General features: G+C 37.4%; 1 protein-coding gene across 1 annotated transcript in view; it reads right to left on the bottom strand.

Moving 5' to 3' along the window:
* Window positions 1-1,719: 1,719 nt before the first annotated feature.
* LOC139693195 (uncharacterized) overlaps window positions 1,720-17,657 on the bottom strand; it is a 23,005-nt gene continuing 7,067 nt past the window's right edge. Inside the window, exons 3-10 of the mRNA XM_071591297.1 lie at window positions 15,126-15,317; window positions 13,091-13,288; window positions 12,067-12,285; window positions 11,654-11,857; window positions 8,134-8,470; window positions 3,859-3,984; window positions 1,765-1,870; window positions 1,720-1,723 (exon numbers count right to left, since the gene is read on the bottom strand). Coding sequence (XP_071447398.1) covers window positions 1,720-1,723; window positions 1,765-1,870; window positions 3,859-3,984; window positions 8,134-8,470; window positions 11,654-11,857; window positions 12,067-12,285; window positions 13,091-13,288; window positions 15,126-15,317 — 1,386 coding nt within the window. The remainder of the gene's footprint in view (window positions 1,724-1,764; window positions 1,871-3,858; window positions 3,985-8,133; window positions 8,471-11,653; window positions 11,858-12,066; window positions 12,286-13,090; window positions 13,289-15,125; window positions 15,318-17,657) is intronic.

Raw genomic sequence — 17,657 nt, 5'->3', positions numbered from 1 at the left:
ATAACTGGTGACAAATCATAGGTTTGTGGTTATGACGTGGAAATTACAGCTCAATCATCTTAATGGAAGCTGCAGCACAAGCCAAGATTGAAAAACACGGGCTAAGTTTGGTCGGATGTGAAACTTTTGCTTATTTTTCTTCGATTACTGGGAATTGGTGCTTTATGAGTTCTTGCCACAGGGTAGAATTGTAAATAAGGAATATTACCTTTAAGTTATGCGCAATTTGCACAAAGCAATCTACCAGATACACCCAGATTTGAGTGGAAGAACATAAATTGAATTTTGCACATCATGACAACTCTCTCATTCACACATCATTCAGTTGTAAGCAAATTTTTGGTCAAAAACAACAAAATAATGATACCGGAATCCACCGTATTCTCCAGATCTGGCAATTTGCACAAAAGCAATTCACCAAAAACACCCAGATTTGAGTGGAAGAACATAAATTGAATTTTGCACATCATGACAACTCTCTCATTCACACATCATTCAGTTGTAAGCAAATTTTTGGTCAAAAACAACAAAATAATGATACCGGAATCCACCGTATTCTCCAGATCTGGCAATTTGCACAAAAGCAATTCACCAAAAACACCCAGATTTGAGTGGAAGAACATAAATTGAATTTTGCACACCATGACAACTCTCTTATTCACACATAATTCAGTTGTAAGCAAATTTTTGGTCAAAAACAAATTAATGATACCGGAACCCACCGTATACTCCAGATCTGGCCCCTAAGTGACTTTTTCTCGTTTCCAAAACTTAAGAGGTCCATGAAAGGACGATGCTACACTCTACGATTGACGAGAGAGTTAAGACTGCATCAAAGGAGAAGCTGAACAAGATCACAGAAAAAATGATTGATTTTTTGAAGTGAAATTTATGAAAATAACATGAAGGCCAACATACTTTTTGAACAGACCTATGTCATCTGATGATGTTGGGATAGCATCGAAACTATGGTCACCTGAAGTATTAAAGCTTTATTCTGTAAGAGGTCAGTCTGTTTTTACTCTCGTCAGTAAAATGAGAGTAAAAATAAGTATTATTTATGATAATGTACCTGAATCCACTTAAACGAGTGGTACTTTTTAATTTTAGCTGTTTATTACCTGTTTTTTCTTCTCTATATGCATAAAACTTAGATAATATCTGTATAAAAACACTGATAAATCTAATCATAACATTACCATTAATGTCCAAGCATTATCTAAGTTATTTTCATGCTGAGAAAGTACTTAAAATCTGCTTAAAAATGCAAAAACCCTCCACTGTCCTTTTAGAATTTTAATCTACTTAACAACATTGATTAAACTTTAATTAAATAGAATTTAACACTAAAAAAACACCACTAAAAATAATTAGTTCACAAAAAAAACTCTTCACTGCACGTATTTCATTAAACAATTCACATTTGCAAATGTCATTTCAAGCAATTACACTCACTAACATATGAAACGTATTTAATCATGGTTTGAAATAAAACTCCTGCCCTTTAAACATACAGTAACAACCGTAAATCTATAATAAACCTAAATAAACACCAAAAAACTATTTCACTAATAAATTATCCAGTGAAAACTTTGATTAATATTCAATTTGGGAGATCTAAACTAAAAAAAGAGACATACCGCAGTTCCTTTAATTCTTTCCGCTCTTCTCCTCTTGGCACATGCCGTGGTTTCCTCAACTGCGGCATAATCCTTGCCCTTATCTGCCCTTAATAAGGTTTCAGAGTATTTTTGTTCTTCAAACTCCATTTCGACCTCCATGGCTTCATCACGCTCAACTTGCATTGGGACAAATGCACCGACTTCTCCAGGGTTCAACTCTGGGTGCAATTGGGGCATTGACGGCTCGTCTGTAAGAAAATGAACAAAGACATTACAGGGTGCAATCTTAGAGTAATGGATTGAATTTCCCACACCTGGTGAGTGAGTGCGATTATGCGTTTGTATAAGTCTTTCCTGTTTTGTTACATCCGTTTCATAATTTTGTATTCATCTGTGTGATTGACGGGTAATAGGCATAGGAGAAATCCTTGTAAACCCTGAACAAGTGAGTAATTGTCAATTGCCAAAGTCTAACACCGGAATGATTGAGTATATATGCAAGTCCATCTTGTTGTGTTACATCTGTTTCATAATTTTGTATTCATCTGGGTGATTGATGGGTAATAGGCATAGGAGAAATCCTTGTAAACCTTGAACAAGTGAGTAATTGTGATTTGCCTAGGTCTAACACTGGAATGATTGAGTGTATATGCAAGTCCTTCCTGTTGTATTACATCTGTTTCATAATTTTGTATTCATCTGGGTGATTGATAGGTAACTAGCACAGGAGAAATCCTTGTAAACCCTGAACAAGTAAAAATGTGTGATTTGCAAAGGTTTAACACACCCGAGTGATTGGTTGATTGCATAATTGCATGTTAATGTCTTTTCTATTTTGTTATTTCTCTGAGTTTGATGGGTAAATGCCATGGGAAAAATCCTTGTAAACCCTGAACAAGTGAGTAATTGTGATTTGCCTAGGTCTAACACTGGAATGATTGAGTATTTACATAAGTCCTTTCCTGTTTCGATTCATCAGTTTCATAATTTTCTATTCATTTGTGTGATTGACGGGTAATAGGCATAGCAGAAATCCTTGCAAACCCTGAACTAGTGAATATATATGATTTGCAAAGGTCTAATACACCTGTGTGATTGACTGATTGCATAATTGCATGTTAAAGTCATTTCTGTTTCTTCATTTCTGTGAGTTTGATGGGTAAATGGCATTGGAGAAATCCTTGTAAACCCTATAGGTATGATTACGTGTGATTTGCATAGGTCGGTTTCTGAACACACCAAAGTGATTGAGTAAATGATTGAGAACTTGTGTCCATCTATTTCATTTGTTTTTATATGATAGATGGGTCAATAGCATAGGAGAAATCCTTGTAAACCTTTAACGAGTGAGTACTCTTGAATTGCAATGGTCCCTGTTTTTGAACACACAATAGTTATTGACTGAGTAATCATTCATGGTTTTCATATATCCATTTTATAATTTTGTATACATCTGTGTGATTGATGGGTCATTGGCATAGAAGAAATCCTTGTAAACCCTGAAGGAGTGACTCAGTGTGATTCTCCAAGGTCTAACACACCATCAATGACTCTATAGATGCAGACAAAGAGCAATAACTAGCAAAATTAATCTATTTTTCTGCATAATAATGATGTGTACTGCCACCTTATCAATGGTAAAATGATCTGTGATCATTTACAAACCATCCATGATGATACAAATCTAGCATTTTGATAGCTAAATCAACACAAACGTCAATAAAAAATTGTTTCCAATATTATTTGGGTAAACCTTGTGTAAACTAACAAAAACATCCATTTAAATTCAAAGAAATATCTACACGGCAAAGTATTCAAATCTACCACTGACACAGGGCTACTATTAAGGACTATTACTGAGAGGACATTCTGAAATCCTATTATTTTATCAATAAACTATATTAATTTCAGCAATTTTATGGAAAAATTTTACATGAATCTAAAACGTTATTAAGTTTGGAGAAAAATGGAAGAATTATACAGAAAAAAACATGGCAAATATCTTTTCCAATGTTTTCTCCCATTAAATTACTGAACAACACTTATAAAAACCTTGCAAAACTAACCGCAAGGTGCAAATTTGAATAATTTTGCCAAATGATTCAAAGAATATATATATACAAGTATCTTTTTTTTAAAATATCAGTCAAATCAATGATTATCTTTATAATTTTTAATGTATACACATGTAGGATTATCCCTAGTTGAGACTTATTCATTATTTGTTCATTAGTACTGTGATAATAAAAATATATATTGTCTATTGATATATTGAGTATATTGTCAGATGATTGTTTTCTTTTGGTCTTTAGTTTATTCTTAACTGTCACGGCACTCTGACTGGATTCCGTACTGGAACATCCTGGAATTAAAAGGAAAAATTCATATTTTCAACTCCATCCTACACTACCAAGTATCCGAGACTAATGTAACCTTTGCCTTGTTCAAATACGAGTGTGGTTCAATAAGTACCCGCGTTTGACGACAAAGGGGCATTCCTGAGGGAAGTTTATGTTATCACCGTGTGCTGCCATCTATCAAACGATGGTGAAACAACAAATTTCAGACTGATTTCAAGTTTAGTTTGGATTTGGCAGCCATTTGAGTGTAAGACGTGTTTTTCGTGAGTTTCGCTTGAAGATGGAAAAAGAGAGCAGTATCGTTTGGTGATTATCCTTTTGTTTTGCTTTTGGATGGGAAGAAATGCGTGGAGATGAAAGCAAAGTTGGATGCTGTCTGTTTATGGGGACACTTCACTTTGCCATCTATGACCACAGTTAGATATTGGTTCAATGAATTTAAACGTGGGCAAACATCTGTTTTTGATGAGGAGCGACTAGGATGCCCGGCAGACGTGGTTATACCGAGGAAATCATTCGAAAAGTCCACGCCATGATTCTCGCTGATCGACAAACGAAAGTGTGCAAAGTAGCAGAGGCCGTGGGAGGTGTGTCGACCGGAACGGCAATTAATATTTTATTTCATGATAAGTTGGCAAAATGAGAAAATTGTCGGCCCGTTGGGTGCCGCGATTGCTCACCGTGGACAACAAGCTGATCCCGGAGTTGTCGCCGCCAAACTGCATGAACTATGGCATGAATTGCTGCCGCACCCCCCGTATTCACCCGATCTGGCTGCCTGCGACTTTCTCTTATTCCATAAACATGAAGAAATGGCACGCGGGAGAATAAAATTTAGACAAGAGACAGAGTCGTATTTTGGAGAGATTTTGACAAATCCTACTTTTAGAGGGGTCAAAAAAACGGATGGAACATTGGGAGAAGTGTATATCTTTCTAAAAAGGGGACTATGTTGAAAAATATGAAAAATTGTTTCTCCATTTCTAACACGGGTACTTATTGAACCTCCCTCGTATGTCTTTGATCATCATCTCCTAATATCTTCATATTTTAAGCACTTGCCATCAATTATCACAACTGTGTTAAACAATAATCGTAAGTTGAAAAATAATGCAAACACATGCTTGTAGACCACAAATAAAATGACCTTCAGAAGAATTCATATTGGCTTGTGGAAGTAACATCCTCCCTCAACACCCACGCACAGGTTTAAGGTCCTTACATTCACCCAGTGTATTTTGAGAAGCGGAAGTATAGAGACATGTTATAGTAATACAAACAAAATGACCTTCAGAAGCACTAGTGGTGGCATGTGGAAGTAACATTCCCCCAATTGAACATACATATGTGGGTCGGAGGTCATTACATTCATCCAGGGTAGTATTTCGAGAAGCAGAAGTATGGAGACGTATTCTGGTTATACAAATAAAATGACCTTCAAAAGCACTCCTTGTGGCAAGTAGAAGTAACATACCCCTTCAACACCCATGTACAGGTTTTAGGTCGTTACATTGTTCATCCAGTGTAATACTTTAAGAAGCAGACGTATGGAGATGTGTTGCAGTAATACAAACAAAATGACCTTCAGAACCACTAGTAGTGGCATATGGAAGTAACATTCCCTCACAACACACATGCTTCAGTTATAGGTCCTTTACCCAGTGTATTATGAGAAGCAGAAGTATGAAGACGTGTTCTGGTAATGCAAACAAAATGACCTTCAGCAGTCATAGTGGAAGTAACATTCTCCTTCACTACGTATGCTTACATTTGAGGTTGTTATTTTGTTCACCCAGTGTAGTATTTTGTAGAAGCGGATGAAGGATTGGAGATGTGTCCTGGTAATACAAACAAAATGACCTTCAGGAGCACTCCTGGTCTGGTGGAATGTGGAAGTAACATTCCCCCAACTCAACACACATTAGTAGGTTTGAGGTCGTTACATTATTCATCCAGTATAGTATTTTGAGAAGCGTATGAAGTATAGCGACGTGTTCTGGTAATACAAATAAATGAACTTCAAATGCAGTCCTTGTGGCAAGTGGAAGTAACATTCCCCTCAACATCCATGTACAGGTTTTAGGTCATTAAATTGAACATCCCGTGTAGTACTTTGAGAAGCAGACGTATGGAGATGTGTTACAGTAATAAAAACAAAATGACCTTCAGAAGCACTAGTTGTGGCATGTGGAAGTAACATTCCCCCGACTCAACACATTTGCTTAGGTTTTAGGTCCTTGCATTTACCCAGTGTATTTTGAGAAGCAGAAGTATGGAGACGTGTTACAGTAATAAAAACAAAATGACTTTCAGAAGCACTAGTTGTGGCATGTGGAAGTAACATTCCCCTAACTCAACACACTTGCTTAGGTTTTAGGTCCTTGCATTCACCCAGTGTATTTTGAGAAGCAGAAGTATGGAGACGTGTTCTCGTTATATAAACAAAATGACCTTCAGCACTCATAGTGGCATGTGGAAGTAACATTCTGCCTCAACACGTATGCTTAGATTTGAGGTTGTTAGATTGTTCAATTAGTGTAGTATTTTCAAAAGTGGATGAAGTATTGGAGACGCGTTGTGGTAATACAAAAATAAATAACCTTCAGAATCACTCCTGGTCTGGTGGCATGTGGAAGTCACATTCCCCCATCCTTAACACGCATGCTTAGGTTTGAGATCATTACATTATTCATCCAGTGTAGTATTTTTTAGAAGGGGATGAAGTATGGAGACGTGTTCTGGTGTTGCGTGATATATATGTCAACAATTCCGAGTTTAAACAGCATGACTATTGTGTAAATGATTACTTAGGGGATGATCAGTTTGGGTTTAGAAAGGAAAGAGGTACGCGTGATGCCATTGCAGTAATGATATTATTAATTGAGAGGAATATAGAACACAACCAGGAGGTATTTGCCTGTTTCGTAGATTTCGAAAAAGCATTTGATAGTTAATTAGGAAAAACTAATGAGTATATTGCAGAAAATAGGAATAGATTGGAGGGAAAGGAGGCTAATCCGCAACCTGTACATGTCTCAGACTGCTCAGGTGCGAGTGGGGAACAGGGAGTCAGGATGGGCAGTGCATTAGGAAGAGGTGTAAGGCATGGGGTGTCCATTAACACCGTTACTGTTCAACCTGTATACAGAGGAAGTGATTAAAGAGGCATTATGGGAAGCAATAGAGGTAGGAATGAAAGTGGGCGGGGAATTCGTAAAATCAGTTAGGTTTGCTGATGACCAAGCTTTAGTTTGTCAGTCAGCCAAGGGGCTGCAAGCATTGCTGAGTGAATTGGAAATTCAGTGCGACAGATATATGGGATGAGAGTCAATATTAATAAAACAACAGTTATGCAATTTTCTAGAAAGAAAAAGGCTAAGCTAAACATTAGAATAGGAGGGCAAAAACTATAGAGCAGGTAGAACAGTTTAAACGTATCTCGGAAGTATTATTTGGACCAACACGGTCAAAGTAGTAGGGATGTAAGGAGAAGAATTGCGCAATTAGGCAAAGAGGCTTTCACGAGGAGGAGGGAGTTAAGATGAGAGGGACGTTGAGTAAGGATGTTAAGAAAAGAGACGTCAGAAAACTTTGATATGGAGCATAGCTATGTATGGCTATGGAAATGTGGTCATTGAAGCAAGAGGATAGACGTAGACTGGAGGCTCATCAATTGATATATATATTAATGTGGGTGTGTGCGGAAGGATGGAGAATGGACCGAAAGATGGAAAACAAATGAGGAAGTATAGTATAGGTATAGTTATGAGAGGCGAGGAGAAAGAGATGGGTTTGTTGGGAGATATTACTAAGGAGGAGGAGGCAGATGTAAGAATGGATGAAGGGCATATTGATTGGCAATAATGGGATGTTGAAGGAGACTGTAATAGAGGGCAGAATGTTAATGGCAAATGAGAGAAAGGCAGGGATAGGATAGGGATGTTGGATGTGATGAAGGAAGGACTCACAGATGAAGAGGGACTTGATGTGGAGTAGGTTTTAGATAGTGTTTAGTTGGGAGAGAGACAAGGTATTTATTTGGCCATTATGTCCATCCAAAAGCCTATCTTATCCAGTAGAATATTATAATAATTTAATATACATTTGAGTTTTCACGACAATATTAAAAATGGCATCATTTTAAGACTCACCAAAGCTGTCCACATCTCCACTGACTGTGGCATTCCCCTCTCCGGATATCGGCAGTTCAAAAGACTCTTGTTTAACCGGACCTAGGTTTGAGTACACTGAATCGTAGATAGCACCTGGGACCCAATCCTGTCTTTGATTCACTTGCAAATGAACATCATAATCCTTATCCAACACTTCAGACTTGATTGGTGCGAGGGGATCCGCCGAAACTTCATTGTTGATCTCTGAGACAATACTTATGCCATCTTCAGTCACCGGTACCTCGATAAAGTTTACAGTTCCGGATGCATCGCCTTCCAAATCCACTGTCACCTCCTTCCGCTTCTTACCCCTCCCCTGCACAATCAAATGAAAGGGTGGAAACCCAAAATTGAATGAACAGTCCAACGGAAAACAAGGATACATATTTATTATTTCAGTTTATCGTTCAAAAATTGATTTTAGCAGAATGCGGATAGCTTACTTTATGAGGCTAATCCCAAAGGTACGGTCTTCAATTTGTTAGAAATAAAAAGAAACCATTTGTTTACTATAATATATACATTCAGGGTCTCACCCAAAATTTGTAGGACTTGATTTTCTCCGGCGCGAACGGAGCGGTGGAGGGGGGTCTGCCTGGCAGGGTAAGGTGGAGGGGGCTCTTAGCAACAGACCGACACCAACCTCAGTCGCCTGCCGGCTGTCGTTGAGTGAGGACACCGTTTTTAGTGAAGCAAGTTTTTTGTCCGCGTCGAAAAACAAAATGTGTCTCAATTCAGAGCGACGTTATTCCGTGAAGTTTTGTGCGAAACTCGGGAAGACGGCAACTGAGACCCTCGATATGATCAAGCAGGCTTATGGGGACACTGACTTATGCCATTCCACAGTATTTGAGTGGCACAAGTTGTTTAAAGAGGGTAAGGAGCTCGTTGAAGACGACCATCGCTCCGGACGGCCGTTGACGGCAAGAACCGATACGAAAGTGGACAGAGTGAGGACACTGCTGAACACAGACTGAGGCTTAACCAGTGAAGAAATTGCAGACCAGTTGGGTCTATCTGCATCCAACGTACAACGCATTATTTCACAGGATTTGGCCAAAGTTTGCGCCAAGATGGTGCCGAAAATTCTGCCATGGCGCACTCGTCGTCAGACAGCTCCTGGCCAAATACGGCGTTGCCACGCTGCCGCACCCACCCTATTCTCCCGATCTGGCACCACCGGACTTCTTCTTCTTCCCCCTGATGAAAAGACAGCTCAAGGGACGACGTTTTGACTCGATAAAGGCCGTTCAAGAGGCTTCGAGGAGGGTCATCAACGGCATCCCCAAAGAAAATTTCCAGCGGGCATACGGGGAATGGGAGCAACGTTTTCCTAAGTGTGTACCAGCTCAAGGAGCATACTTTGAAGATTATTAAGTTGATGTAAGTATATCGTCAATAAAATTCTCATAAAAAATCAGTCCTATCACTTTTGGGTGCGACCCTGAACATCATTTTAAAGACAGAACAATCATCTATTTATCTACATAATCGCCATTTCAGTCAATACATATTTGTACAAGCTAGGACAGTTTTTGTACGCCCATGTCGTACCAATTTGCCACCATAACCAAGTTAATTCTTCACGTGAATTTTATTGCCGCTGAGCAGGTGAGAAGGATGGATTTTTGAACTCAATTGCCATGGGTGATGAAACCTGGGCATTCGAATTAACACCTGAGGCCAAGTAGTATTAGTATTTAGTGGAGGCGACCGACAGCTGAGGTCATTTATGCCATTAGGGGTGGACAGGAAAGGTTGAATGGTGGAGAGAAACCCGGCTACTACTCTTTACGAAAGGCACCAAGGGGTCCGCAGTTTAACGTCCCATCTGACGGACGACGTACTCAATCAAAGAGCCCTCCACAAAGGACCTCAAGTAGGGATCGAGATACCTCTGAAAAATATTCAACACCGCCACTGGGATTTGAACCCAGGCCCTCTGCGAGTATAATAGAGGTGAGAACCCGCGAGATGGCGCATATCTGGGTGGCCCAATCATTCAAACCGCCCGGGCTGAACCAAGCCCACTGAATGCATCAATTGGCTGCCTACATATCCCCCCCACCCCCTTGTTCATTTCCTATTGGTCCCTTTACCTCTCCTTCCCCCACCTCTCCCCCGCACATCCTCTCCGCTCTTCCCCGAGAACGCCATTCTGAAGACGACAGCCGTGCTGTCGAAACGTCAAATAACAAATTGTGAATGTCCTTTCTTTGTGTCTCTATATTCTAAAAATCTACATCTGTGTTTTTTATATATTTGTGTGTCGCCGAAGAGCGTTCCATTTCGAAGATATTTTATATATATATATACACACACGAGGGTCATCCGGAAAGTAGTACCCGTTCGTGAAATAAAGACACAAAAGTAAATATTAACAAACATAAAAAATTTTATTTGAAAGAGGATACTTTAAACTACTTCTCAACATAATCTCCAAGCAAATTAAGGCATTTGTCATAACGTGTGACAAGTTTCTGTATTCCTGCTGCATAGTCCTTCGCCGCCAGCTCATTGAGATACGCGAGGGACCCATCTTGCACAAATTTTTGCATAATGCAGATGGTGTTTAACAATTTCATGAACAATTGTTCGAGAAACATTGGGAAAATGCTCACAGATGTCATCAATTGTGACGCGCCGATCGTTCCTCACGAATTCGTCAACTGAGCTCACCAGTTGGTCTGTAATGACAGACGGTCTCCCCGAACGCTCATCGTCGTGTGTGTTCCCCCTCCCCATGTTGAAGTTGCGACACCACCGCCGAACAGACGACTCGTCCATTACATTGTCTCCATACACCTCCTTTAATTGGCGATGAATATCACATGGGCGAACGTTTCTTGCATTGAGGAATTTAATCACTGCCCTCACTTCACAACTGGCGGCGTTCTCAATTTTTTTAAACATTGTAACCAATCACAGAAACAACACAGGCAATGCTAGCGTCACGCAACTTGGCTCAGAGAAGGCAGACAAGCCACTGAAGCTATCTGACCTCGTCCAGCGGCTACTCGCGTCGTCAGCACTTCATGCGGCACGAACGGGTACTACTTTCCGGATGACCCTCGTGTGTGTGTGTGTGTGTGTGTGTGTGTATATATATGTATATATATATGTGTATATATATATGTGTATATATATATATATTTTTGTGTGTGTGTATATATATATATATATATATTTGTGTATATATATATATATATATATATATATATATATATATATAATACTAAATAAATTCATGAAAACTAAAAAGTTCTGGGTGGACAAAGGTAGACAATATCGATGAGATAATACAGTACTTTTCCACATAAAATCTGTTTAAACAGTAATTGTCCTCTTATCACACGAACGATTTCCAAAACTTCCCAAAAAAATTGAACGGTGACAACAAGCAATTTCTTTATAACGTTTAACTCTTCAAAGCATTTGAATTTTGAAATATTTCAAACTGGAAACTTATGTTTATAATGTTATATAAACGAAGACTAACCTTATGGACAGACTTGTTCGGCAATCCATTGCCCTTTTGACTTCTTAAAACCTTCTTCTGTGCCGCACTGCTTTGTGGTTCGTCCTTTCTTGATAGATTAGATGACGCTTCTGCTTTGATGGATGATTGAACACCACTGGCTGTGGACGGGACAGATTCTGGTTTGCTGTTCGACGGTGCCTTTGGAGGTCTCTTCATAACTTGCTTTTGTTAGAAGATGGAAGAAAAATGATGAAAAAGAAGACAGAACAAGGGAAACGTCAGTTAAGACACATTTAAATTGACATAGAAATATTTACATTAGATTTTCATTAATACACAATGATTAAGTATAAATTTTGGGTTTATAATAAGATAAAGTTTAGGTTAAATAGATTACTTAAATAGCCCAATCATTAATGCGGTCTGTATACCTTAGGAGCAGAAGGAATGCTGGACACGTTAGCGTTCTGTGTAGTTCCTTTGTCTGTAGATGAGGAACTGGAACAGGATGACGGTTTCTCCGCAGATGAGGAACTAGATTTATTTTGATTTATCTCCGAACTGCTACTTGACACCTTGGTGGCATTTTCTGAAGAAGTCGACGGAGTTGTCCCTGGCCTGGGATACTTTGCTCTTGTCTCGGTGGAAGACTGAAGATTAAAAATTGAAAATATATCTATTCCATAATATTATAAAAAAGGACCATTATAAGGTGAAGAGTGATGAAAAAATGCTTTACTATATATACATGTATACATAAATATATATATATATATATATATATATATATATATATATATATATATATATATATATATATATATATATATATATATATATAAACCATAAACACAGTAATCAACCTGAAGGCTGGTTTAGTGGGTGATGGTAGAGGTAGATATATATATAAAAAATATATAAATATATATATTTATTTATATACATATATATGTAAACACAAAATCCTGCCAAACGGCAAATAAATACTCATTTATATAGAAATATATACAAGGAAACAGGATACGAACATACATGAAGGACGAATGCACTAGAGATGGGAAAGATATTTATATATATATATATATATATATATATATATATATATATATATATATATATATATATATATATATGTGTGTGTGTGTGTGTGTGTGTGTGTGTGTGTGTATTTGTATATATATGTGTATATATATATATAGTATATATATGTGTATATATATATATAGTATATATATATATGGATCGGAAACCTGGGCAAGATGAAACTGAGGGATGGATTGGAAACTTGGGCGAAGGAAAAATAACATGAATGATGGCAGAGAAAACATTTCCAAAACTAAGGTCATAGATTGTGCTTCATTTAGAAATACCGTGTCTTTGTACATGTAAGCTTTGCTTAATTTACATGATAGATGGCTAAATAGCCTGAATAATGGCTGATAAGATGACCCCTACCTTCCTGCTTTTAGCCCTGGCTGACTCTCTCAGACTGGAAACTTTATTGGCTGACAAATACTTAGAAGTCCTCTCTGACGTTCTCTGTTTCACCGCAACAGGTCTCTCTTCAGTTTTTCCAGCCTCGAGTTTTCTGCTGGAGGCTCTCGTCTTGGGTACGTTACTCTCAGGTTGAGATACAAGCGTGCTTTGGCTAGCCTGTAAGAAAACAAACAATTATGCCAAAAATCAGTATAAACATGCATCTTATTTATTAACGATGGCCTAAAAATGTGGTTTTGTACAGTTTTCGATGAATAATAACCTATTTAAATGATTGGTAATGATGATAACTGAAAATATCACACAAATTTTAGTTATAAACTGAAATTTTGATCAAATTTTAATGAATAATAACTTATTTGATATATTTTCCATGCCGATAACTAACAAAATCACATTAATTATAGTCAAAACCTGAGATTTTCATGAAATTTCAGTGATTTAAGACTTATTCAAATGATTAGTCATGCTGTAACCAACTAAAACACACAAATTTCAGTCAAAAACTGAAATTTTGATGAAATTTCAGTGATTTAAGACTTATTCAAATCCTTAATCATTCTAATAACTGACAAAATGACACAAATTTTAATCAAAAACTGAGATTTTGATGAAAATTTCATGATTAATGTCTTGTTCAAATATTTAACCACTCCATTAACTGATAAAATCACACAAAATGTAGTGAAAAACTCAGATTTTGAACAGTTTTCGATATATAATGACTTATTTGATTGATTTTCCATGTTGTGACTCACATATATCTCATAAATTTTGGTGAAAAACTGAGATTTTGATGAGATTTTAATGATTAATATCTTATTCAAATCCTTAACCATGCTAATAACTGAAAAAATCACACAAATTTCAGGAAAAAATGTGATTTTAATCTTTTTTTTTAAGAATATGGACTTATTGGAATGATTTACCAGCTGTGACTCACAAAAATCACACAAATATTTGGCCAAAAACTGAGATTTTGATCAAATTTTAATGAAAAATGGCTGTTGAAATATTTGCCATGCTGTGACTGACAAAAACTGAGCTTTTGATGAAATTTTAATGATTTAAGACTTATTCAAATGACTAGCCATACTAAAACCAACTAAAAAACACAAATTTTAATGAAAAACTGAGATTTTGATGAAATTTTAATGAAAAATGACCTATTTGAATGATTGATAATGCTTTAACTGACAGAAATCACACATATGTTTGTGAAAAACTGAGATTTTGATGAAATTTTAATGAAAAATGGCATTTGAATGATTTGCCATGCTGTGACTGACAAACATCACATTAATTTCAGTCAAAAACTGAGATTTTGATGAAATTTTAACAATTTAAGACTTATTTAAATGATTAGCCATTTTAAAACCAACTATAACACTCAAATTTTAGTGAAAAACTGATATTTTGATGAAATTTTTATGAATAATAACCTATTTGAATGATTGATAATGCTTTCACTGACAAAAATCACACAAATTTCAGTCAAAAACTGAGATTTTGATGAAATTTTAATGAAAAATGAATTCTTTGAATGATTTTCCCGGCTGTGACTGACAAAAATCACACTAATTTCAGTCAAAACCTGAGATTTTGATCAAATTTCAAAGAAAAATGACTGATTTGAATGATTAGCCATGCTAAAACCAACTAACACAGACAAATTTTAGCGAAAAACTGAGATTTTGATGAAATTTTAAGGATTATTCACTTATTTGACTGATTTTTCACCTAAATAACAAAAAATCACACAAATTTCAACCAAATCTGGTACTATCAGTATTAAATTAAGTTAATGGACCATTGGTAATAGTGTCGCTTGACCTTAAAGGACATAAATGTTCGGAAATACCAAAATATACCCAAAATAACGCATTTTCTTAAATTTTTGCAAGAACTAACCGAACAAGCAAAGTATGCCATTTGGTATAGTACCGATAAAAACCAGACTAGTGCAGAGCATAGAGTGAATTGAATGCAATACCGTGGCTTTGTTGATATCCTTGTTCTTGCAGCCGCTAAACATCTTATTTGATGTCTCATACATGTCATCTAATATCTCAATGATCTCACGGTTCACCTCACTACCGTTGAGAGCGGTATTTCCCACTTTGGCACTAGGCTTTACCTGGACCTCCTGTTTAGTCTTGCTGAGTGGTTGTGTACTGCAACAACCCTGCAGGAAAAACAACGCAATTGTCAGACGAAAGACATTGCAAACCGAGGACATTTTGAAGGAATAGAAGAATCTTTAGATTATGTAATGAGAACCAATATACATATACTGATGTATACACTTCAAAATGCTTCAAACGCCAACTGTCCGCGATAGTTCTTTCGTAGGATAGACCGTGTTTTTAGCGGACAGTTGTCCAATGTCCAATTAAAGCCCAAAATGCAGCATTGAACAATTGAAGTGGTATGCCATCAAATTTTGTGTTGTACTGAGAATATACGGGTACGGAGACTTCGGAAGTAATTAGATAACCTATTAAGGATGAAAATACTTTACAATTACCAGTTTTTAAGTAAAACATGACCTTCAAAGATGGCTGAGACAGTTTGGAGGAAGAGCGTGATATATTGATGACCATGGACATCAAGAAACATGGACAAAGTGCAATGTTTAAGTGCAGCGCCGGATAGAGAGCGTAGGTTAATAGTGGACATGATTGCAGATCATATTGGGATTGATACAGAGTCCATCCAATAAATACGTCAATCGCTGAATGATGAGAGCAAATGGTCATTCATTAGCATCATTTAATTTCTTAAAAATATAACACTCAATCAGTTTAAATATTATCAAATTTGATTGACATTTCAACTCACAGATTTCATATGATAGATAAATCATAAAGATAATACATATATATGAACAATTTTATCATTATTTTATGTTAACCTGCTAACTAAACGCAGTTTATCACCAAATTTAGTGTTGTACTTGGGAAAATCACTAACGGAAACGCCGGGTATGATTCGCCGAGTGATTTAAAGATGAAAGGACATCACAAACTTCAGTTTTTTAATCGCAAAAACTCATCGCAGATGAACGAGATGGTAGGTCAGCAGTGAACAGCTGTAGACATCAAGAAGTGATGATTACATGCAACCTTTATTAGAAGTATTATGGTTAAAACCGCACAATCACATGAGAAAGAGATATCGAAATGTATTGGCGATAATTTTATTAAGACAGTGACGTTGACAGTTCAAATACATGTACACAAAACATTATTATTTAATAGAAAACTGAATATACCAAAGGCAATTGGCCTCTAAGAGATCCTCTGAAACCGCTAATAAACTCATCATGTCATATAGAAGGTCTTAGGGATGGACCATCAACAAAAGAGCAGTCTAATGAATGTCTGCCTATCTGTACACTATCAAGAAAAAGAAGACCTTCTTTGCCTGCATATGTCACCACTATGATTCCCCAACCCCCTTACACCCCAGAGTCTAGTGAATGTGTCTGTATATATTCTTTAAAGAAGACTATGACCTTCTCTGCCCTCATATGGCACTGCTATGATTCCCCAACCCCCTTACATCCCAGAGTCTAATTATTGTGTATGTCCCTCTATATGCTTATGAATAAGCAGAAGACCTTCACTGTCTGCACCACTATGATTCCCCAACCCCCTTACATCCCAGAGTAATTAATATGTCCATCCCTCTTTATGCTTATGAAGAAGTAATAGACCATCTCTGTCTGCATATGGCACCACTATGACTCCCCAACCCCCTTTCATCCCAAGGTCTAATGAATGTGTCCGCCTTTCCATACTCTTGGGATGAAGTAGAATACCATCTTTGTCTGCATATGACACCACTATGACTCCCCAACCCCCTTATATCCCAGAGTCTAATAGATGTGTCTGTCTGTATGCCTATTAAGAAGTAGAAGACCTTCTTGGTATTCAAATGGCACCACTACGATTCCCCAACCCCCTTTCACCCCAGAGTCAAATGAATGTGCCTGGCTGACAATATATGCTTATGGAGAAGTAGAAGACCTTCTCTGTCTGCATATATCACCTCTTTGATTCCCCAACCCCCTTTCAACCCAGAGTCAAATGAATGTGCCTGGCTGACAATATATGCTTATGGAGAAGTAGAAGACCTTATCTGTCTGCATATATCACCACTGTGATTCCCCAACCCCCTTTCACCCCAGAGTCAAATGAATGTGCCTGGCTGACAATATATGCTTATGGAGAAGTAGAAGACCTTCTCTGTCTGCATATGTCACCACTATGATTCCCCAACCCCCTTTCACCCCAGAGTCAAATGAATGTGCCTGGCTGACAATATATGCTTATGGAGAAGTAGAAGACCTTCTCTGTCTGCATATGTCACCACTATGATTCCCCAACCCCCTTTCACCCCAGTCAAATGAATGTGCCTGGCTGACAATATATGCTTATGGAGAAGTAGAAGACCTTATCTGTCTGCATATATCATCCCCGTGATTCCCCAACCCCCTTTCACCCAGAGTCAAATGAATGTG

This window comes from Hetaerina americana, unplaced genomic scaffold, assembly GCF_022747635.1.
Source record: "Hetaerina americana unplaced genomic scaffold, ioHetAmer1.1.p SCAF_45, whole genome shotgun sequence".
Classification (NCBI taxonomy): Eukaryota; Metazoa; Arthropoda; class Insecta; order Odonata; family Calopterygidae; genus Hetaerina; species Hetaerina americana.
The sequence above is the reverse complement of the archived record's forward strand: the minus strand, read 5'-3'. Positions and strand labels throughout refer to the sequence as shown.